This window comes from Amphiprion ocellaris, chromosome 3 (assembly GCF_022539595.1).
Source record: "Amphiprion ocellaris isolate individual 3 ecotype Okinawa chromosome 3, ASM2253959v1, whole genome shotgun sequence".
Lineage (NCBI taxonomy): Eukaryota > Metazoa > Chordata > Actinopteri > Pomacentridae > Amphiprion > Amphiprion ocellaris.
In genome coordinates, this window is record NC_072768.1 from 6525968 (window position 1) to 6549982 (window position 24015).

At 42.0% G+C, this 24015-nt stretch overlaps 1 protein-coding gene across 6 annotated transcripts in view; it reads left to right on the forward strand.

Moving 5' to 3' along the window:
• brsk2a (BR serine/threonine kinase 2a) overlaps positions 1-24015 on the forward strand; it is a 175585-nt gene that overhangs the window by 82055 nt on the left and 69515 nt on the right. For all 6 annotated transcript variants that reach the window (XM_055009007.1, XM_055009008.1, XM_055009009.1 and 3 more), the window contains exon 2: positions 22423-22517. In XM_055009007.1, coding sequence (XP_054864982.1) covers positions 22423-22517 — 95 coding nt within the window. The remainder of the gene's footprint in view (positions 1-22422; positions 22518-24015) is intronic.

The following is a 24015-nucleotide window of genomic DNA, read 5'->3' on the forward strand; positions in this document are numbered from 1 at the left end:
AACTAGTAACCAAACCTGACATCAGACTTTCACTGTGTTGCGTATATGTACGCACAACACACATCCACTCACACTTCACAAAAACACCCACAATTATACACAGTGAACAAAAGATATAGTAGAAGTGAAGTGAAAAACAAACAGTAATGTGTTGATGTTTTCTTGTTAACTTGCATTTATTTGTATTTGCCACTCATCTCTAATAGGGCTACAAGTAAAGAATATGTTTTTTGTTGATTTAGCTGTTATATAACCATAATAACCAATAATCAATTAATTGATTATTGGTTGAATTCTCGTCTATTTGTTGAATTTTAGACTAAAGTTGAATGATTTTTATTAGAGTTGTAATGACTAATAGTTACTGTGCTTTTAAAATCTAAATTTTATTCAGCTAATGCCTCATTGACAGAACAGTAGTTGATTGCTTTATCATACAAACAACACAAGGATGACCAACTGGGGTAGCAACTGGAAAAAGCAGCCAATGAAGCAAAATATTACTTTAACTCTTCTCAAATCATAATTAGATGTAGTTAATTTCACATGGAATGAAAGATTAGTATTATTTTAGGAAAGTTATGATTAATTTGCATATTGTGTAGTGTGAAAATAGATACTTTTCTTTAATACAAATTGCAGCTTTTATTCCAAGTGCAATCCACTTACAAACTCATTTACCATCCTTTGATTCTGGTTTATTTTACAGTAATTTCATGTAAACTTTTTTTGTATTTTGCAGCAATACCAAATCCAGAGTGACCCTGATTGTGAGTGGTGGCGCTAGATTAGGACCCATCTAGTCCCATCTAGTAAAACTGCTTAGGCGGAATCGGTTGCTTTTTACTGGGGTCCCACAGGACCCCAATATGTTGGTCTTTTATAAAAGTCCTAATTAAACTAGTAAAAGAAAGCAGTGATGTAAAATCATCAAGAGCTGAATGATTGACCGTCATAAACAGCTGGAATGATAGAATAAGGCGCCTGTGAGATTCAACAAAAAGTAAACCTCGGGGGTCTTTGGGTAGACGTGTTGGTAGGATGAGGTTTGACAGTGTAGTTCATGACCCGCTGAACCGCAATGTTCACACACACCTGACCTGAGTGTATCCTCAGATGAAAAGTTAGTGTTTGGTTGCGATCAGGAACCAGTTGCACAGAGCTGCTTGTTTCCCTCTGATGGATTAGAGTGTGACGTCTGAAGCCAGAGTTGGATTAATCTCTAAAGATACCAGACTCATTTAGATTATACTCTAACATGAACACACACACACACACACACACACACACACACACACACACACACACACACACACACACACACTCCAATGAAGTACATAGACACAGTGAATATTCCACCCACTGCTCCACTGTGTCCATGTGGAGCCTCTTGGTCTGCTGCTTTTGCTTTTGTTCACTTCTGTTCCATCACTTCTTTTCTCTCTCCTGCTGTTCTATCTGAGAATTCCTCTCTTCTTTTAATTAACGCTGGTGTTGTTCTCGTCTTCTTCCCCTGGCCAGGACCACTAATATTGCAATTAGCTCCTGTATGAAGCTTTCAGCCGCCGCCTTTGTTCTTCTCCGTGCTGTACAGAGGCCCACGTTCCTCCGTTGCTCCGTAGAATATTATGTGTGTGATGCAGAGCTCCATTTTAATAGCGGAGAGAGGCATAATCAAAGCTGGCCTCATTTTACTCTGTCAGAATCATAACACATCATTCTTGTCAGGGGAGGATGAATGATTCTCTCTTCTCTCTGGTGGGAAGGTTTTTTTTATATATATTTTTTCTCTTTCTCCTCTTCTCCTCTGCTTCTTCCGCTCATCCCTTTGGTGATCATCCTCCTTCCACGTTTCTCCCCCTCACTTTTCTCCGCTTCATGCTGCATCTCTCACTCATCTCTCTTCTGTTTCTTCGGAGAACTCTCACTCCCAGCCTTCCTCTAGCCTGCCCTTGGGGACAGATAGAGAAGGTCGTAAAAAACCAATTGAATTTAACGGTGTGACACTACACTGTTAACCTATGAGTGGCCCGACGTTGTCCTACGTTCCAAAGCATGACAGCTGGAGAGGCTGATGGTTGTTTAGGTCGTAAACCTTGTGACACAGTCGCTCTCGCAGCCCCACGGTGTGGCTTTTAGAACTGAAGCTTCATGAAATACCTTTTATCTGAGAGGGAAATGCATCTAATTCAAATGTTGTTGAGTTCCTGGACAGTCTTTGCCTCATGCTTAGAATTACATTTCAACTCTGCAGCACTTTTACTAACTACAGTAATTCTCCACCGTGCACTTATATTACTCCAGTGCTGCCTCAGCTGCCAAGTTTAGAAGTGAATTCATAATCTTTATCATTATTTTGACAAGTACCTCAAGTGAACATTGCCTTCCTGTAAGTAACATCACTACCAGCAGTTCAAAACTGCAGCACATATTGACTTTCTTCACTTCAAGCATCCTTCCTCTTAATGAAAAACTAGCAACGGTTCAATCTGAGGTCCAGGTGTGTTGTGCAAGTAGCAGCCTTGAGCTGCTAGCCTTAAGCAAAGAAGAGCAGGTTACAGAGGTCTGCTAAGCTCACTTCTTTCTAACTCCACATCCCCTATATTTTTCTTTTTATCAGACTTCCTCAGACCCAACCAGGGTTGAGTCAAGTTACATCATTTGAGCCGACGTAATAGACTGACAGAGTCTTAAGTTTTGTAAGTCTGTGCTGCTAAAGACCTGGAACCAGACTAAAATGTGCAAAACTGGTGGCATTTCTGTTTACACTGACATACAATATGATTCCACACCGTATAGACAGGAAAATCATGAACCTTGACCCCTACAGTGAGGCAATCCATTGGCTCTGTTATACTGTGTAGGGGCACTGAAAGGTTTGATGGGTATCAAAGTGATGTGAGTCATCAGACCTCAACACAGCTGAACAGCTACCGGAGATTTTGCACCAACATGTTCGACAGCACTCTCCACCACCACCATCATCGAAATACCATGAGGAAAAATGGTATTCTACCCCTGGATCACTTCTAGACACTTGGTGAATCAATGCCAAGGCATACTGAAGCTTTTCTGGCACTGCATAGACACCCAGCACTTTACTGAAACACATTATGTTGTTTTTTTCCTTTAATTTGTCAGCTGTTCATCAATGAGTTTTGACCTCGTACACCATTGGTCCACTTGGCCTCTCAGGTCTTCTGAACAGGAGCTCAGGGTATAGTGTCCCTCTCACAGTTCAAGACTTGTGGTTAGGTTTTTCCTGTCCTGCCTCCCAGGTTATAGAATTAGATTCTAAATCTCATTCAAGGGTCTGTTTATTCTTATAGGCATTTAATTGATGTTTCATTCCTCCCCGGACTCTCCTGGAAGTTATTTATAATGTTGCAATTTGTTGTACTCAAGAACAGTACTGCAGATAGTTTTGTAACAAATACGAAAACAGAGGTAATTAAGAAAAATCAAAAGCTACCTTATGCATGAAGTGCTTTCTCCCAGATTAATAGAATAGACCCCCTGGTTCCCATTGATGATCCACCTCAGACAGTAAAGAGAGCAGCTGCGTTTATATTTTTTGCAAAGTCATATTTACCTCGGAAAGAGATGTGTTTATTTTCCACCTGTCATGATACCGTGAAGGACTTGTTTTGATTGTATGGCGAGAGTAAATCTATTCTGGGTATGCTCTCACACACATTCAGGGGTTAGCATGCCAACTAAACATCTGCCTTTTAGGTTCAGCAGAGACTGAGACTACCCCGGCAACTTTTCAAAAAGACGCCTCTCTCCCGGATAAAACTTTCTCTCCCTGTGATCACGGGGACAGAGATTGAGAGATGGGGGAAGGTTGAGGGGAAACTGAAAAAGTGTCACACTGTGCTGAGCAAGGTGGTGGAGAGAGCAAGGGAGAAGTCTCTTACATGAAATAAAAATAATAATAAAAAAAAAGAAGAAGAAGAAGACAGCAACATCTGTGTGGGAACTTCAAACAGCTTTTGAAAGGCAAAGCGTGATTCCGTTCGGGATTCTCTGGCTTGGTAAACAGCCGGGTTTTATTTTGGAAGTCGGATAGAGTGTGTGTGTTCGTGTGTGTTTAAAAGATGGGGGGCTTTGTAGGGGATGAGGGACTGCCAGAGCTGGGATCCACCAGAGAGAAGAACACATTGAGAGGGGGATGAGGGCTCCATTTCTGAGAGCAAAGTCCAGTGATTGGCATGAATGTAATGCAGTGTAAATCCACCCTAAGCATGCCTTGTATGCCTTCTTAATCATTTTGTTGTCATTTTTGATTCCACGGGGTGTGCTTGGTCATAAATTTGAGGATAAAGAAATGTCTCATAGGCTGCACAGTGGCTCGGTGGTTAGCACTTTTGCCTTGCAGCTAGAAGATCCCTGGTTCGAATCCCGTCCTTCCTGGGATCTTTCTGCATGGAGTTTACATGTTCTCCCTGTGCATGTGTGGGTTTTCTCCACATAGTCAGGCTTCCTCCCACAGTCCAAAAACATGCTGAGGTTAATTGGTAATCCTAAATTGTCCGTAGGTGTGAATGTGAGAGTGATTGTTTGTCTCTGTGCAGCCCTGTGATAGACTGGTGACCTGTCCAGAGTGTCCCTTACCTTCACCCTAAGTCAGCTGGGATAGACTCCAGCCCCCATGCGACCCTAATGAGGATTAAGGTGTGCAGATCGATGGATGGATGTTCATCTAACAGTATCTCGTCACTAACCTTGGTTCTCTTTTCTCTCTTATCTCCCTTTCCTGCCTCTCCTGGGTGAATGGAACCACAATTCATCTCTATGTTCTCCTTTTACTTGCCTACCAGGTAAGTCACAGCCAGCTTTTAAGAATACTTATTGAAAAATATTATTCTAAACAGATGAAGGTTTTGCTTTTTGTTTAAATTACTCAAAACTCTTGCAAGGCCTTGCCTTTGTGCAACCTCACAGTGTTGCAGTGAGTACAGTTTTGAATTTCAGCAGGAATACAGCATAAGACTTTACCTTTTTTGGCCTGTAGTGGTTTTTTTTAATTTATCAAATGACAGAGACAGCAAGAAAACTGTAGCAGACATGCCAGTAATCACCAAGCGTATCTACTTAGCAAAGCAGAATCTTGGAGTGTTTGAGAAGGAAACAATGCAATAATCAGACTTTTTCTTTTAAAAGAGGAAATGATTTTGCAAAGACTTCAAGGCTGACCCTACATACACTCTGCTCCGAGCATTTTTTCCCTATATGTATATGAGCCTTGGATTGTCCATAGATGAAAGAATAAGCAAGAAAATCTTAGAGAAAAGACTAATTATTTCTATTTAATTTAATTTGATCTAAAAAGAAATGATGGCTTACCTGGTGAGAGAAACTCAACTGTAGCTTAAAAGACTGCTGTGAAATAGTAACACAATGAACTGATAATAGCTCCTGAAAACATTTTTCACCATAAAAACTTTTCTAAAAGACACCGAAGGGGAAATTAGGTGCAATAAAATTTATTGAACTGACTTTGGAGCAAGTCTTTCATGCATTAACTAGGTTTCTGTCACGATGAGGAGCTGTTCATCAAGTTGTCATGGGCTTCCAGCAGGGCATCCAGAGTAAATTCACAGTACTTGTGTGGTTTATTTATAGACATAGCGTAAAAAATATCAATACATACACGGTCATATCATTTATATCTTGTTCGAGGATATAGTACTGTGTATCATGCTTGTCTCACATTTCTCCCTTTCATGTCTCATTATTTCTACTTTCATTTGTTTCGTTTCCCATTTCTTTCCTATTCATTCTATTCTGGTTCCATCTTTCTTTGCCCTTACTCTCCTCTTTTATGGCATTTTTCTCTTCCATTGTTCCTCCTAGTTGACATGGGCTATAGCTGCTGCTTTTGTATGTCTGTATGTGTGCATGCGTGTGTGCACGTGTGTGATGAAGTGGAGCGGAGCTCTGCAGTGAGGTGATGGTATGTGAAATCACTGACATTACAGCAGAGGGGGAGGTGGTGGCATTCCCTCTACAGCAGCGTTGTCCTTTAATCGACAGGGGCACCATCCCTGTACCACATCCCTCCTCACCTCCATCTCTCTGTCCAGCTGTCTCTCCATCAACCTCTTGGTTTCACCTCCTTCCTCTTCATTCCCATCCTACTCCTCCTCCTCTTCCCCTCCCTCTGCTTCCCCTCCTCCCACCTCCCTCCTCTCCTGGCAACAACAATGCTGTCTTCTCACGAGTGTCAGCGTTCGTGTGACTCTGTGGATCAGTTGGTTTCTGAAGTGTGGGAATTCAGTACACGTATATATGTTTTTGCCATATTGTTTATCCTGTACATCCCTGAAAATGTATTCTGTCTCATCTATTTTTTTTTTTATCATACTCTCACTCTTTCTGCTTATTTGTACATCACAAGTCTTATCCATTTTTCCTCTGTCTGTCGAGTTCTCTCGGCTATTCCTATTTTCTGTGTGTCTGCAGTAAAATCACAGTGGCTGGACAGGATTGCAGTGCCTGCAAAAAAAAGCAAAAAAAAAGACCATCATAAAGTGAGGAAGACAGAATGGGGGTGAGATTGAAAGCAATGGGAAAGAAGGGCAGGGAGAGGAAAAATAAAGAAGGAAACCATGAAGAGAGAGGGGAAGACTAGTTGAAAGACGTCAAATACAAACAAAGCTGCAAGGCGACTGTAAAGGATCCCTCTGGCAGAGATTTGAGGGGAATCAGGAGGAGAGCAAGAATGAAAACGAAGGAGAGAAAACCGAATTGAGGGGAGATGAGGCAAAAGTGCAGGTGACAGGGAGCCCCCATCTGGTTGGAGCTGGTACTGTTTCCCAACACCCCATCTCATCCCCACACACTCCTCGGCTTCTTTCTTCCTCTCTTTCTCATTCTCTTCCTTTGGCCTATCTCTGCCAGACCGGGAGCGTAATCACTTTATAGGGTCACAGATGAGATCCTCGTGCAGATTAATGGTAATCTCACTTTCCCCGATGGCCATGGCCACTGTGTGTGTATATATACGCTTGAAGGACAGTTTGTATTCCACTTATAGAAGCAGCTACAACTCCTCAGAGAGTAATCTCCATTCTCTTGCCTCCTCTCTCCCTCTGTTCTCCATCCTTCTTTGTCCCTCCTGTTCCTCCCTATCTGTACTTGTGTGCTGCACCAAGCCACAGTTATAAGGCTATTTGCGTCATCAGCTCCGGGCAGAGTGTGCGTCTTGTGTGTGTTTGACCTGAACTCTCCACATACAGCGTTTGGATGTTAAGCTCTGACTGCTGTGTGCATTATTGTAGCGCTTGCAGAGGCCAGGTTTGCACACGTGCACACACAAGGCGAGCAAAGCTGATGCGTCATTTTTTTTTTGCATGGGTGCAAATTCTTGGGAGTTCACACACATTTCTCTCCTTGCTTTTTAATCTCGGTTGTGGACCACCCATCAGTGTCCATCATAAACCAATTCTCCCTCCGCCTTGTCTCCATAGCAACGCCATAGCAACCCCCCACTGACCCAGCCAGCCACTAGCCAAGCCCTTGACATGAACTCACCCCCTCTCAAACCTCTCCATCCGCCATCAGTGGCTGAGAGGATTGTCCATCAGTCGTTCCTGACATCTTGATTGGCAGTTGCTGCTCAGACATGCATGGAGAGGGCATCTCTTCAAAATGAGCCGGGCACTGTGAAGGACAAGCACAGGAATGCAGAAATTGATTTACTCGTGCTTGAGTTTTTTCCCCCATCATGAGCAGGAAAGCCTGATGAAGGGCACGTCTTTCCAGGTGTTTGAGAGGTTTTCACTCAAATCCATGTTCCTCCCTTTGATTGTCAAGTGATGTTGCATGTCCAGTCTGTTCCTACATGTCCGTCACTGAAGTGCAACATGCATCATACCGCTGAGAAGGACTCGTTCATAGTTGTTACGCCAGGACACAAATGCCAGTCCAGTGATGTGCAGCATGTAATGAGCATGTCAGGGATACCTCTAGTATCTGCAAGGCTCCTGTGACAGCTTCATGAGCATTACCAGGATGCATAGAATCCATCATCAGCCTTGCAAACACGACCAATGTTTCAATACCGCCTGAACCGACAGAATGTATTAATGCAATCTCTGTGGCTGTGATTTGATCACTTAATGGAACGAATTGACTGTTCTTCCAGTGAGCACATACATGCAGCCTTATGTGCACGTGTTAAAGGGCTGTTGTATCCACAATACAAGCAGACATGCATTAAAATACAGACAGAAAAACACACACATGCAGTCCTCCTCATCACATGGCTCCGCATCAGTGTGGAGCGCTACAGATGAGAAAAGCGCCGTGCCTGATCAATACGTCGTCAGTCTCTCTGACTCTGTATCATTATCATTTTAATGACTGCAGTATTTTACCCACTGATGGCCTTGGAGATGAACAAGACAACACCAGAAGTCTCTAAACGTTCACTGCTGCTGTAGTGAGCAAAGGACTGCAACCTGGTGTCACGTAATCTCTGGTGACATTTTGAAAACGCCCAGCCACTAATGAAGACTATACAAAGTTTATTGATCAATGGTACATTTCAACAAATTGCTTGTTTTTATTTCGTCTGTAAGAGTCTGCTGCCTCCAGGTGCTTTGTAGATCTTTTCTTTCTTTGGCCAAACGTAACATAGTAATATTCATATCAATAAATCAGAAGTTAACCCTTTGAAGCCCCAAAACCGACCAGCGAATTTCAAAGACATGCGATCTCTAATAAAGTCATCAGAGCCAGGGAATGTAAAACAAAAACAATTGTCTGGTTTTTACCTTTCCTACTGTCCTTGAAATGGATGCTGATATGCAGCTTCATTAGAAACCTTGACCAAATGTATGCATAAAACTGTAATATGTCACCAAAAATCACTTTATTCTACATGTCATCTAAAAATTAGGCAAAAACGACTTTATATCTCAGTAAAAATTGAGCCCACAAAAAATTAAAATGTGATGGGAGCAAAAGCAAAAAACACCCAGAAACTGCTCAATGTTCAGACAGTTAATGTTAGCAATGAGCTGCATCATGACACACTTAACACTGGGGAGAAGTTCAGTGTCTGCTTTACACGACTGGCTAAACATGTCAGTCATATAGTGAGAGAAAAGTTCATGTGTTCAAACAGTCGAATTCTTTTTCTGCTTGGATTTCTCAAACACAGAAGAAACCAAGATATTCTCTGATTTAGGCCTTGAACCAGCAGTTGTTTCACATCTTAGCTTCACAAATAGTTTTACAATTAATCAGTTTTCAAAAGCACTGCTTATTCGTTTCCTATTTCAACGCTACTCTGGGTAATTAATACACAAAGTGATGGATCTATGTGATCAAGGGATTAATAGTGTTGTTTGATCATTTAATGAAAAGTATATAACCACTTTGAAGAGCTTATAAAAATTAAGTGAGAAGTTGAGGGGATGAAGTGCTAGGATCCTACTACTTGTCTCTTTTGAAAGGCTGGTTTTAGCTGTGGATTTCCATGGAGGAGAGAGGAAGAGATGGAGGAGAGACAGAGCTTGCTATAGTTTGTGTGCAGTGTGTGTGTGTGTGTGTGTGTGTGTGTGTGTGTGTGTGTGTGTGTGTGTGTGTGTGTGTGTGTGTGTGTGTGTGTGTGTGTGTGTGTGTGTGTGTGTGTGTGTGTGTGTGTGTGTGTGTGTGTGTGTGTGTGTGTGTACTTCAGGCTCTCTGCATGCATCTACTCCTGCGGTCCTGTATGTGGTGACAGGCTGACATCAGAGTAAAAGCCCCCTGAAGTTGTGTCGAACAGATGTCTCTCTCTGCTCTCGGTCTCCCCGGTGGTGGAATACCTGGCTCTCTCAACATCTACCTCCCTCTCCTCTTTGTCTGTCTTTCCCTCTGCCTTTTCAATTTACTCTTCTATTAAAACTCGCTGTTCTTTCTTCAGTCAACGTACCTTTCAGACTTCCTCCTGCTTTTTCCCCCCCCTTCATTTTATCTCCTACTTTTTGCCATTGGGGCTGGGTTTTCACTCTTTGTTCAGTAAAAAGGCCAGGTGAAATGGACTCTTGGTGAAGTGCCTCTGGTGCTCTGCTGCGTGTATTTTCATTCGGTTCTTAAATGTGTGTGCGTGTGTGTATGTGTGTCCAGCCTGCGTACATCTACACTTTTTGTACAAGGCAATGTTCCAAGCTCTGTGACGTGAGGCCAGTCTCTGAGAAAGCAAGCAAGCAATCTGGGCCTTGGATTGTCTCCAGAATCGCTTTCATCTCCATTCAGCAGTGGGATGTTACTCACTGGTACACATGTGTGCGCTGCTCATGCACACATACACACTCACACAGTTACATGCACATAAACACACAGTCACTGATAATCATAGATGTTCTCAAGAGTGTTCAAGCACGGTCAATGCCTAGCTTTTTTTTTTTTGCTTTAGTAAGATTTTATCTTTTTGTCTCTTGTCTTTTGACATTTGATATTTTCTTACAAGCTCCCACTTAGACATACGCAAGCACACACGCAGCAGCGACTGTTATTGTAGGAGTGCATGATGCAACAGCAGAGCCATCCCTCCTTATGTCTCCTGGGAAAAAAACGAGCGAGGGGGGATTACAGAAAGGAAAGAGACGTATGTGGCAACGACAAAACCAAGGAGAGAGATGGGAGGAAGAGTGACTGATTGACTGGGTGGAGGGAATACGGGACGAAGTAAAAATGACTGACTGGAGCTGGAGGAGTTAAATAGAGAGAGAGAGACGGTGATTAGAAATTCCCTTGTTGCCCTGTTGAAATGCAGAGGTGGTTTGGGCAATGAGTTAGCTGCCGCTGACGCATTGATTCAGCCAGAAGAGTCGCTCAATTTATCCCACTCCTTGACAGAGATGTCAACAGCTTCACCAGTGGCTGCTGGGGTGATTACCAACACGTCCTCCCACCACGACACCTTCCGCAGCTCGTTGTGCTTTCTGTTCCTCTACATAACAGTCTGTCTCCACCCCTTTCCCATCTTCGTCTGCTGTCCCTCCCACTGAGACATGCAATGGCCTAATATACTAGGTTCTTATACTATGAACAAGCAAGGATGCTTCGGTCAATATGCTCTTGTAAATTATAGAACAGCAGCTAAAATAGCTTCAAAAAATTTAGATTTTACCTGTGTGACTGTATGTACATGAATTGGGTGGAAAATGGCAAAAACAGAGGCTAAAAATAAAGCGATGCCCCTTAAACCAATATGCAAATGACCCTGTGTGACTGTGTGACTGTGTTGTGCAGAATGTGCATTTAACATGGATTATGCACAAATGTAAAAATAGAGAAAACAGGAAAATGTTCCAAATCGGATGAGTCATGTTTACGCATCTCAGCGCTAGAGCTGGGGATAAAAACAAGTGTTTGTAAATGTGTAGATACAATCAGATTGGGTAATTCAGGGAATTCCATGGCACAATTACTGAGTACCACGACTTTCACCCATTCAACTTGATGCATTAATCAGACAAGTGTCTTGTGTTAAAGTGACCATATTGTTAAATCTACCAAAGGTATACTAGCAAAGTGTGCAACCACTGACAACCTCTGAAACATGAAAAAAATCTACATGTGTTCAATGTTTTTTGTGCATTTCCAATGATGTTGGCAGTCTTTTCATGCAGATTTAACTCCTAACACTTTTGCAGATTTTGTGTATTTCTAGTGCAGATCTTCTATCCTTTTCTGCAAGACAATGCTCTCAGAAGCATGCTCCCATGCACATCTCTTGTCTTCTTCATTGTTTCCCTGCCTTTCTGGTTGGACCATACACTAATGGTGGCATTGACACCTTGACCTTTCTCCTGTGCATTGTTTGTTCTGCACTGTAGAGAATGAAGGCTCTACAGAGATGTAGGAAGGAGGAAGAAAAGCTGGGAGAGGATTCTATTTGCCAGTATTTTTGAACCTGTTGTTGACTCCTGTGTAGGAAATGTGTGTGTGCATCAATGTCACACACCAGGAGGCCACCCCCCCACCTCAAACACATGTACTATAGAAGATAAGAACAACATATTGACCATAATAGTGGGGGTTGTGCTCACCTTGGATAATCCTCCATGCTGCTATTTTCTTTTTTTCCCAGTTTATTCATCAAATGGCTACAAGTCAAAAAGTTGTCCAAAGCCAAGTCGAGGTTAAGGTCTTACTTTTTATCACCAAGTTATCTGTTCATCTGCTGACCCTTTGTTGTCTGTTGCATTTTCCATCAGCTTTGTGAAACACAGTTTGTAGTCTGTGTGGGTGCCGTCACCCCCCTGTCTGCCCCAAAGTGGGAACACAGCACCCTCGTTGCCAATTAAACTCCAATCAACAAACGAAGATGTAGTGAGACATCAAATTACATCCAATATCCTCTTCCATACTCAAGCCTGTCTCTGCCAGCCACAAATTAGCTTACAAATTAAGGCTCTGAAGATGGGAGAATTCAAGTTGCCAGATAACAACCAAATAACATCCTGCCGGTGTCTTCATGCGTCGTTCCAACTTGGATCTAGTTTCCTGCCTTTTCTTGATGTGCGGAGAGAATTTTTTTTTCTTTCGTGGTTGAGCTTCGACCATCCATTTAAATTTTCCTTCGGAAGAAGCTGGGTATTAGTACAGGTTGATGAGAACTCATCTGACTGAAGTCTGTTCCGGCATGATCCATGTTTGATAATGAAGATGTTGCATAGACAATCCAAACACTGTTAATTAATGAAATAACTCAAGTTGAATTATAGATGAGGAAGGTTGGATTAATTACCTCTTAGAGTTGGATTTCCTTTTCTTTTTTCTTTTCTAGCCCACACAACTGGCTTGACTACATAGCATGTGTTCCAGAAGTTGCTTTTTTTTTCATGTTTGTGTGCGTCCATGAGAATAGAGAAAGAGCCCACTTGTGCTACCAGCATGTCTTTCTCTGGTTGCAGTGAGGCTTTTGTAATATTATCCAGTCAGATGTTTAATAATTCATACTTTTATATTGGGGGTTATCTAACACATGACAAGCAGACAGTGTGCAGCTCTCTGAGTGGTGTCTAGGGGCTCCTCTCACTTTAAAGCCTATCAGAGAGTCATCACCAAGACACCAGTCCTTTGCTCATCATTTCGCCTGTTCATTTGACTCCCGTCTCCCTGGAGGAGTGGGTGAGTACATGTTTAGCAAACACATAGGCTCCAAAAATGACAGACATATGCAAACCGGAAAGATCATTTTTCGCCACCTTATTTCTTAGCATGTACAAGTATGTATTTACTGTAAATGAGTGTGTGCGTCATGTGTATGTGCATGTGATTGTCCCGTCTGCTGCGGTTGCTGCATTGGGCCTGGTGTGGCTAATTAAAAGAATCCTGCTTGCATTATTCATGAGGCAGTAATTATACATTCCTTTTGCTGATCCCCAGTCAGAGACATTAAAAATAGATCTGAGTCTCAGTGCCCCACCCTCCCAGGCCCCACTTTCTCTCTGTGTTTTGACTACGTCTCCCCCTCAGCATCTCTCTATTTATCTATCCTTATCAGTATTTCTCCGTCTCCCTGTCACTGGCCTCATTGTCAAAGCCTTCTTTTCTTGTATGTATTCTTTCCATCCCTCCCCTCATCTCCTTTGCCGTGTCTTCATTCATGCTTGCTCTGATGTTCCTGTTTGGGATTCAGCCAGAACATTCCTCTGACAGTGTCACTCTCGCTCTGCTCTGTGGCCTGACCTCCAGTCACATCAGGCCAGAATTCAGACTTGAATATTTTGAATCTGCGGCGACATCTCCACAGAGATTTAGAAGAGAAAAGATATCACTGTCTCTGATCAACTTAATGGGGAGACTAGCTCCTCAACAACTGACAAAATCTCTACCCGCAAACTTCTCCCTGACTTTTTTTGTGCCTGTTTGATCAACAAAATCCATACTGATCTTTTAAATATGAGATGGCTGCCGCCCAGATGAGCGAATGCATCCACTATTGTGGAGTCAAATATGTGAACTTTCTGAGCTTTTTTCTGCTGTGCAATCATGCGTTAGTTACCTCTGGCAATGCCACTTTCCTTGCTGCCAGAAACAAGTGTGTGAAGCTTGCATCTTCCAATGAGCAGACGATGAGGTTTTGAGGATGGATCCATGCACACATTTACATCCTGATGAGGCTGATGCAGAAAGGGGTGGGAATTTTGTAAGATATGCCAATGAGAAAGCTTGTTACCAACTAAGTGGATCACTTGGTTCTTGCTGCCTTTGGGCTATGCTTGCAATTGTTCTCATACTTGTTTCAGCATGTGAAAAATAGATTGCTGCCTTGAAGCCGCCCTGAACTTCATCACCTCACACCACGTTTTACTCTGGGTTTGTTGGGGCTATGTTATGTAAATCACAGTCGTGTATATGGAATTGGCTTTCCACGCCCCTGTACCTTCATCTCCCTTTAACCCAAACAGCCAAAAACAAACATGTTTGCTCACTCAAATATACTACGTGCACATATGAATACACAGAGGGAGCAGATGCTAAATTCTGTGGAGAATACTGGGATGAAAGGAGACCTGCCACTGTGAGAGCAGTATGTTAGCACATATGTCCCTGGATGTGCAGTATAGCTTGGTGTATATGTGTGTACATTATTTGTCATTTGCATGTATGAAAATACTATTCACTCCGTTCGGTTTCAGAGCTAATCAAAGATATACTACTTGGTGCTAAATCTAATATTGATCAATATCATTATAAATGCTAAATCCTGTGCACTGGATCACAAAACACAGCTGAGGAAAGTGACTTTCTCTTGTTTCCATGCATGGATTAAGCTTTCTGATGGAGAGAAATTGATCATGTCGAACCTGGAGATAATTGTGCAAACCTATATTATTCAATAATAATAATGTTTAAGTGAGAAACGCCCTTCAGCTGCGTGTTCTCCCATTTTTAAGCAAACCGCTTAATCCCTATTATCTCCAGGGTGAACTTGAAAGAACACAAAAAAAAAGCTTCATGTCTGTTGTCACTAGAGCACCATTATTACAGCATTTACCAAAAGATCTCTGTTTTGTGCAGGGGAGTTAACATGTAAAGGAGCTGTTGAGCAAATCTCTTATTTCACGCAGGGCAAATAAACAGTTTCTGTATGCATGCGTCAGTGTGCCTCCCTCCTCGCTACAGCACTCCAGGGCTAAACTGCTCTTCCTGCTTTTGAAGCTGTTCTGTTGGTCTGGGCCGCTGGAGTTACTGATGTTGATGCTGTTGCTTTGGCTGGTACGGTTTAGAGGCTACAGGGGGGAATTCAGGCTGGGTAGACTCACGTCATGGCTGACTAAGATGCAAAAAGAGGAGGTGGAGGAACTAAGGAGATGGAGATTTAGTGAATGAAGAGAGAGGAAAGAAGCAGTAGAAGAGAGATAGAGACGGGCAAAGATTGCATTCATTGAGAAGCAAGTGAACGTTGTTTGATCTTTGACATGCTCCTGCACAATATGAGTCAACAGCTTTCTGTTGGTGCGTTCCCTCTCTTTTTGTGGATAGATAAGAGGATGAAGAGAAAGATGCACACTTAAATAAGTTAGAAAACACTGATTGGTAAAGAAGAAAGGAGGACTAACAAATGAGCAAACGGGTACATGTAGTAATGGACAACAAAACAGAAGGGGAAGCTGAATGAGATTGACAAATAGGGTCAATAAGAAGCACCCCAAATTGGTTTGCAGATGGTTTATTTGATATGTCTGTGAAGATTCTCAGTCATTCAGTTTGTTTTAATTCTAAGAACTTCAGTAGAAGGAAACTGAACTTGAAAATATTTAATCTAAAAGGTTCCATCAGTTCTAAATGACCAATGGGGAGTACAAGATATACAAATGTCACGGCCAACACACAAGGCTAATGGCCCATTAACAACCCAAGAATGCCTCCAAGTGTAAATGGCTGTGAAATTGCCAAGTCAGGGCTAACTTAAAGTGTTAATGGTGGTGAAACTTTCTAGGGAGACAGCTCAAGATTGCATTATAAGTACCTGATAATTGGTGCCATAGATCCCTCCTCTGTTTAGAGATGGCTGTTCCACTTCAACAGAGATGGCTTGTTTAACTCTTTTTTTTTTTAAACCATCCATCTTCACCGTCCAAAAAGGGAAGCCTCTATTTAATAGATTTGTTACTCCAAAAACCTTTTCTCTCTCTGGCTTTTCGCTTTTGTAAATATGACTCCTGTCTGTAGTGGTCTATAGTTCACACGATACACATGCCAGTATCTCATTGTCAGTGCTGTTACATTACATCAGAGCTGTGGTGTTCTAAGATTCAAAATGAATAATGTGGAATTGCTATTTCTTATTAGGTTGTTTGGAACTTTGTTTGCAATGCATATATAAAAAAATAAACTCCCAAAATGTTAGTACTGATTTGGACATGGATGGCGGTTGGTTGAAGCTTCAAAGAATTTGCCCAACTGCAAGTACTCTATGATGAAAACAGAGAAATATTTGGCAGAAAGCAAGATTCTCTGGGAGGGATTCACAACATTTCCCTTGTATAATTACACACATACCATGTGGCGGCATTAATTTATCACAACCATTTGTTTCTGGCAGTTTGACACCACCAATACGTACTAAGTGTTATGAGGAATATATTGCGATGCCACTACAAAAATGTGCATTTCTTTTTTTAGTCACCACCCACATATCTGTTTGACTGGATTATTTGACTTTCTTGTTGTTAAATCTGTCTGTGTTTTTGTGTATTTCTGTGAATGATGGTTCAGAGGTGAGGTGGCTGATGATGGTAACTGTTGCCCTTTGCCTTGGTGGAGGTGACTCCCAAGCCCTGCTGCAAGGGGCTTTCCATATGGCAAGAACAAAAACCTGTAGAAATAAGCCCTTGTACCACATTGCGTTTCCTTTCAAACACAGATCCCAAGGCAGAGCTGTAACCTGATGTAGAGCATTCAGGGTTAGAGAGCAGAAGTGGAAAGCAGCTCACAGATCTGTGCCTAAGGGCAACGAGCTTCTCAGAGCCAGCGCCTCGGGGAGAGAAAGCTAAGCCAGCATAAGCTACTACCATCTGCCAGCGTTGGTTTAGTGCTACTGAAAGATCAGGTTCGAAAGTGAGAGAGGTGCACAATTGAGAACATCTCTTTTTTATCCTTTGCTCTCCTCTTCTTGTAGTTGCTTCTAGATAGAAATTAATCCAGTAATGATTTTTAACCACATGGATGCCGGCACTGTGAGGAGGATGAGGATGAAAACACCGACTGCATGTGTTGCTCTCGTGGATGCGTGTGGTTAAGCAGGTGGAGATCATAGAGAGCTTTTCCTCCACTCAAGCTCAAGCAGGGTGTTCCTGTTCTCCTTCAGCTTCCTCTTTGTGTGTTTCTGATTGATGGCATCAGAGATCAGGCTCACAGTCAGTGTCCTTCTCCTCGTCTACCTGCTCTTCCCTAGATGCTCGATGATAAATCAAACACTGATCAGGCTACTTTGAAAACGGCAACAGGCAAAGCTCTCTTAAGTTAACAGAAGAAGAAGAAGAGAGGGTTTCTCTCCTTGGGTGTGGGGGGTTTCCTGCCTGCTTTGCCAGGCTAAACAGCTCTAAGGGATTGCAGAGGAAGGCAAACATAAACATGCCAACAAGGGTCCACTGGGAATACCCACAAGTAGTCAAAAGACTTAAATAAAAATACACACTCACAGCTCTCACTTTGTAGTCTACTGAAGTTTATTCAGATAAACTGGAACTTGGAGTCTTTTTGGAACCTATTGCAACTTGGTTTTGTCCAATTTTATTGAAAGTTCCTTTTTGCACCAAATACTGACAAGCAAAGCTTAAATTTTCTGGTGCTTGGCTTGTGTGTCTGTGGGGATTAGTGGGTGAGATATATTCGTCTACCACATGTGCTGAAGGCTATTTATAAATGTCAGATTGAGTGGAAATATTCTTGGCCAAAAAGTCCTTGTCAGTTAAATCTTTGGCACAAAGTTGCTCAGTTCAACTACATGCTGTCATAATGAATTTAGCTGCCGCATTTAGAGATATTTTTAAGGACAGCAAGTTCAGCAGTGATATCAAGAAACACAATCACTTATGAAGAGGCAGTCAAGTGAGACAAAAAGCTCATCTCCACATCCGTCCTGGCACATGACTGAGTGATGTCGAAGAGAAGATGCACTTTCAGAATGTAGCTTTGGTTTTTGAAAAATAGTTGATTAATGATGTTGTTTAAACCATTGTGCACATTTTTTGTAAAATCCTAACATGGATTCAGAGTAGATATTCTTTCCTTTTTGTCTGTGTTGGTTTCTTTTTCTTACTTTCACTCTGACCCTCCATTCTCCAGCTTGTTTTTCCTAAATAACTGGTTCTGAAACACAATCAGTTCAGCTTTTATTTCTAAATTTTATGAGTCATCCTCAGTTTCTCAGAGCCGTGACTTCCAATCACTGCAGCAGCTTCCAGAAGCATGAAGCAAAACCCTCCTCAGCTCTGATGCTCCATGAGCCATGTACCAAAGTTCTTGTTTTGTGTCCTCCTCCAGCAGTCCCCCCCACATTAGATCATTAATCACGGAAGTGGACAGAAAGTAAAGAGTGCAGAGCCTGGATGGAGGCTGGGGGTCAGTCAATGGTGGCCTCTCCAGCCCATAAGTCCCTGGTTGATGCCATTATTCTGACACTGTTGTGAAGGCAAGAGCATTTGATGCTATCGATTTGGGTGGAGGGCAGAGGAGAGGAGACATCAATACACTTGCTGATTCAGTGGCATCGCAAACTTCGCTGCACAGCCTGCTTTTGTCTGTGTACTGTATGTGCCAATGAAAAGCATATAAACTGTACCATATGTGAGAAAACCAGTCTGCATGTACATGTCCCTTGTGCGGTTCATAAATTACGTGGTAATTAATCACAACACAGTGCTGCTCTGCTATCTAGAGACAGAATCTAAATAATTCTGCACATTAGCTGTACACTTATCAGCTCCATATGCACACACACAGCAATCATGTGCACTGGCAGCTGCAGCTGTAATCTTGTCTGTATTTCCCCCATGAGGCTCTGATCCTTTGTGCTTTCAGTCAAAGCCTTACATTTGAAGCTATGTTCAAAGACAACCTACCTGCTCAGCCCTGCCAGATCCAGACGAAACCCCGGTGTCTTACCTGGACATCTCCCAAACATCCTCCTGCCTAACCTTGCAGCTCCAGTTTCAGCCTAGTGTGTACATCCACAGCTACCAGGGGCATCGGTACAGACAGGTGAAAAGGACACTGGGAGCAGGCAATCATTCTCATTACAGCACATTAGAGGGGAAGTAGAAGGGAGTTAATTTTGGGTCACAGATAGATCGAGGTTAATTAGATATCACAACATACTTGGGGCAAGTGAAGTCAGAATGCAATTATTGTAAGAAAATCTTACATGCTGGGGTTGGACATTAAACATTCAGGAATTACTGGGAAGTTTTTAATCTTCATTTATCTTACAGACACTGGTTTCAAAAAGGCTGTGCTGATTTTAAGACTGAAACATGCTTCTGTGAAGAAACTATACATGAAAAAATCTTGCAGAAAGCGGGTTTCTCTTTAACTCCATACTAACATCTCAACCCCATGCCTCTGTGTTCATAGTCTTCAAACAAAAGCTGTTTTGTTGAGCCAAATCAAAAGCAAAAAAGCACACAGATTTTTTATTCATTTATTCTCTGCTTTTGCTTTATTTATTTGGTAGACTTTTTTTTCATCTGGAATCAAAAAGTGTCTCTGGGTTTCTTTAATTCGTGTGCATTGTGATTGGTAAATATGACTGTGTCTCTGTTCCACACTTTGACATTATGTGCAAGTGCTGCATGCTGGGAAATGGTTGTGTGAATGTCTGCACTCAACGCCCACGCAAAATGACATGCTTTAGCTTGTTTTAGGCTCTCTAAGCCTTATTTTGATGCAAAATACATGAAATAGTACCAGCACTGCTTAAGAGAAATGGCAGTGGCGGTTTTTACACTTTGGTTTGAAGTGAAATATCTCAGTAGGTATTAGATGATTTTACTGTGACTTTCTTTCAGACATGGTCATAGATCAGGTTGATGTTTTTTGGCCTTTACTGAGATGTATCATCAACTTTTGAATTGATCGCTATAAAGTTTGGCACACACATTAATGCTCACCTCAGGGTTTTATTTAACAACTGTGGTATTCCATAGACTTTTTATCGAGCACCATCGTGTGGTCAAATTAATGTGTTTTTCCGTGACCATTAGCTTCTCTTGTTGTGTTTTATTCATGTCTTTTTATGTATGTGGCATAAAAAGAGGCTTATGTCTTCAGTCCCGGTCTATTATGTACTGAACTGCCTTATAACAGTTCATTTCAATTCATACACAAAGTGGTTGTAAAATCATAATGCGCTGTGTTCCCCGTGCACATTTCCTTCTTGCTAATGTGCCCTCAGCTCAACAAAACACAGGCATTGGAGGAAGATGGATAGCGAGGCAAATAATCCAGTTAACTTTTCATGTGTTTGGAGGCAGATATTTTCTCTTTAATGTGTTTATCATGACTTATGAGCTTCTCTATAGCAGCCATTAACATATGATTACTATCGCGAGGCTAATGGGTTTGTCTGTTCTCCCCCTCATCTGCCCAAATGCCTCGTCCCTTTTTCCAAATCTTTTCTTTCTACATCTTTCATCTTCCTCTTTTTAGCACTTTCTTCCAATCTCTCGTGTCATTCTCTCTCGTGTCTCCATGTGTCTCCACTCTCGTCCCCCGCGGACCCTCAACTTCCCAAGCCGGAGTCTGACTCCCACACAATACTCTCCATTATTGCTTAATTATCTCTGGCCTGTCATTTGAATAATGTGCCGTCCCTTACTCTCAACCTCTTCCACTTTTTCCCCTTCATCTTTCAATTGCTCTTTATTTACTTTTTCACTCTTTTTCCTTTTCTATATCACCACTGTTGCTCCCCTCCCTGCACTTCTCTCGCCTCCTTGATGTTTCTGTGGCATCAGAAGACTGCTTTCTACTCTTCAACACTTTGCCGCTGCTTCAAAGCCCATTGACTGCTCTTTCTGTGGTTCATATAGATAGAAAAGTGTGAGAGAGACATAGGTGAGCGAGCTTGAAACCCATGTAAGCCTGGTTCATGTCAGCTCAGAAAGCTAGCTGCAGGGCATTGCTTCTCTTCCTGGACATGCTTCTTACAGAAACTGCATCATTTCTGTTTTAGGGACATTAAAGTACCGCTATTAACTTAATTCCACAATCTTCATATCTGCCAGCAGGAGAATAGAGAGAAATCCACATTATTCCACTACTTCAGTGTTTCTGTAAATTGCATGTGCCAGCCATTTGAGAGCTCAAATTATGTATTTTACAAAGTTAAAAATGATCTCCTGTTGTTTCTGAATCCTTTCAGCACCACAAAGCCATAGGGGAAATCTTTAATAGAGAACCAGCATTTGTTTTATATGTGTTTGTTTCAGTTTGTAAGTAATCCGAGCGATGCAAAAGTCTTTCTAATGTGGTTGCAGCTTCGTGGCAGAAAATGGATTGGTGCTGTTGTCATGGCTCCCCCTTATCAAAATGCAAACAACACTTTGTTCCACTGTAACTACATGCATTTTGGTATCACTGTCTGCTTTCCGCATTGTTTGTGACTGATCATTTAACTAAGGATACCTGGGGATATTTAGTAAGACAAAGCAGGGGAGGTGCTTTTGTGCTTGTGTAAAAAAATCACAGGATTTGTGTGAGTTTTGACAGAATGTTTGTGCAGGAATCCCAGTAGAACTGACTGGCATGGCGTATCAAACACTCATTCTCTCCCCGTGTATTAATGTGTTTGTTCTGTAGAGTAAATACTTACATTTTCTGCTGGGTTGTTGAAATGCAGCATCCTAATTTACTCTCCCCAACATTGTATTCTTGTCATTTTTGAGATGATGGTCAATAATTAGTTCCATTAAGTGCCTGACCTTTTTATGTTCCTCGTGCCGTTTGTTTGTTGCCATTTCAGCCAAGTTAACACAACTGCATTACAGTGGTTTAGTACATTATCGGAATCAATAACACAAATGGCTCACTCACTTGCTGCCTTTACGGCTCAAATAAACCCCAGAGGGCAGTTTATTTAAAGAACTGTACACACTTTAAGAGTCATTATGAGCATCCTGAACATGAGGTCACGGACCATTTTACACCAGTCTGCTCAATCTACATTAGTAGCCGGCCAACAAAACCGCTTAATTTTCCACACATAGCACTTCAAATCACCACTAATTTTGCATCCTTGCATAATGTGCTGACTAGAAATTCACATTCGGCTGCACAGTTGAGCGTGAGGTGCTTTCCTGGTGCCATGTGAACATGCATCGTCTTGCTGTTTGTCCTCAGGGCGGATATCTAAAGAGCATTTGACCCGTTTGACCTAATGATGTGTGTATTTCCTGTTTGTTTTCTCAGGGCTGGTCAAGCTTGGAGTCCACTGTGTAACATGCCAGAAAGTCGCCATAAAGATCGTCAACCGTGAGAAGCTCAGCGAGTCAGTACTAATGAAGGTAAGATTATAAGTTTCACTCTTGTGCTTTTTAGCATTCAGGCTGACAGCGAAAGTTTCCGCTCTGCTTCCTCTCTTGTCTAGTTCTTTGAAGATATATTTTTTAAAGTTGAATCTTTTCTTGTGAAAACGACAAGGCTTTTGCTTTGTAGTTATTTCACCTCGGTCTCTGTATATAAGAATAATTTTCAACAACCTCCCAAATTGTGGGAATAAGTTCTGGTGTCGACTGCAGGAACCTTACATAACCACATTGTCCCACATTGTTGAAGTCTGACTGGAGATCTTTGCCGAACATCATTCCTCCCTCTCCCTCTCTCTCGCTTCCTGAAATGTTAATAAGCAGTAGCACAGCTGAATGTAGCCACCATAAGATTTGGAAAGTGATGGAATGTTAATGTCCCTGGAAGAGTCACAAAATCTATTCTGATGGACAGCTGGCCTTTCAAAATAGTGAAATGTGTGAACAGAATGGAGATTTCAACAAAAAATAGCAGCTAATCTTGCAAAAATGTTTGAATGTGAGTTACTTTTATGACAATAAGCCTCATGAAAAGTGGAATCACTTGCTGAGTTTGCGACAGAAGGTCTTTGAAGCAGCTGATTTGCATCCTTTCCTGATTTCAAACGAAAAAAGTCAAATGTTTGGCTTCCTCATCAGGAGTCAGAGCTTCAAAGAAATCCAGGGTTAACAGCACAAAAAAGCAGGTTTCTGTAACTACAATTACGATGCTTTCACTAGAAGATCTTGAAACACTGCTATTTATACATTTTGCTGTTACCCACATTGATTCTTTTTAAAAGGTACAGTAGGGAAGTTTTCGTATTACATCTCGGGAGTCCTGCTGGGCTGCTCTATTCAGTGCCCAGACAAAATTGGCGCTCTGCAAAATTGGCCCCTTGTGTTGATGGAATAGTTGTAAAGAAACTGAAGAGGCAAGGAAAACAGAGGACAACTCTACAAGATGCTACAACCTGAAAATTGTCTATCACAGGACACACACAGAGAGGAGTGCCTACTGTAATTGTTAGCTTATGAGCTGGAAAGCAGGAAGAGAATGGGTTTTCTCACAGTACAGGTTATCTGGAAATGGAAAATCCCTCAGTTTTGCATCACTTCATGCGGCAGCATCATTAGACTTTAGATGAAAAGCACTCTGCGCTCGGATATTGCTGTTTGATAAACAGTTGGTATTAATCAGCTTCTTGCTGTGTGAGTATTTTCCTGACTCTTTCTCACTCGCTGCCTTTTTGCTGTGGAAGCCTCTTTCTTTCTCCTATTCCCCTCAACATACAGTCCAATATTTTCATGTGGGAAAGACAGGTCATTTCTGTTGCCTCAGCTTTGACAGAAGTATTATTAGTTGTAGCAGAAGTGGTTGGAGGAAACGATGTAACATGTGACAGCGGTGAGGTAGGTAACATCTTGCTGCCCTGCAGAAGAAAATGAGACTAACAGATGCCAAACACTGACAGGTTTCCGACAGGACCGAGGCTTT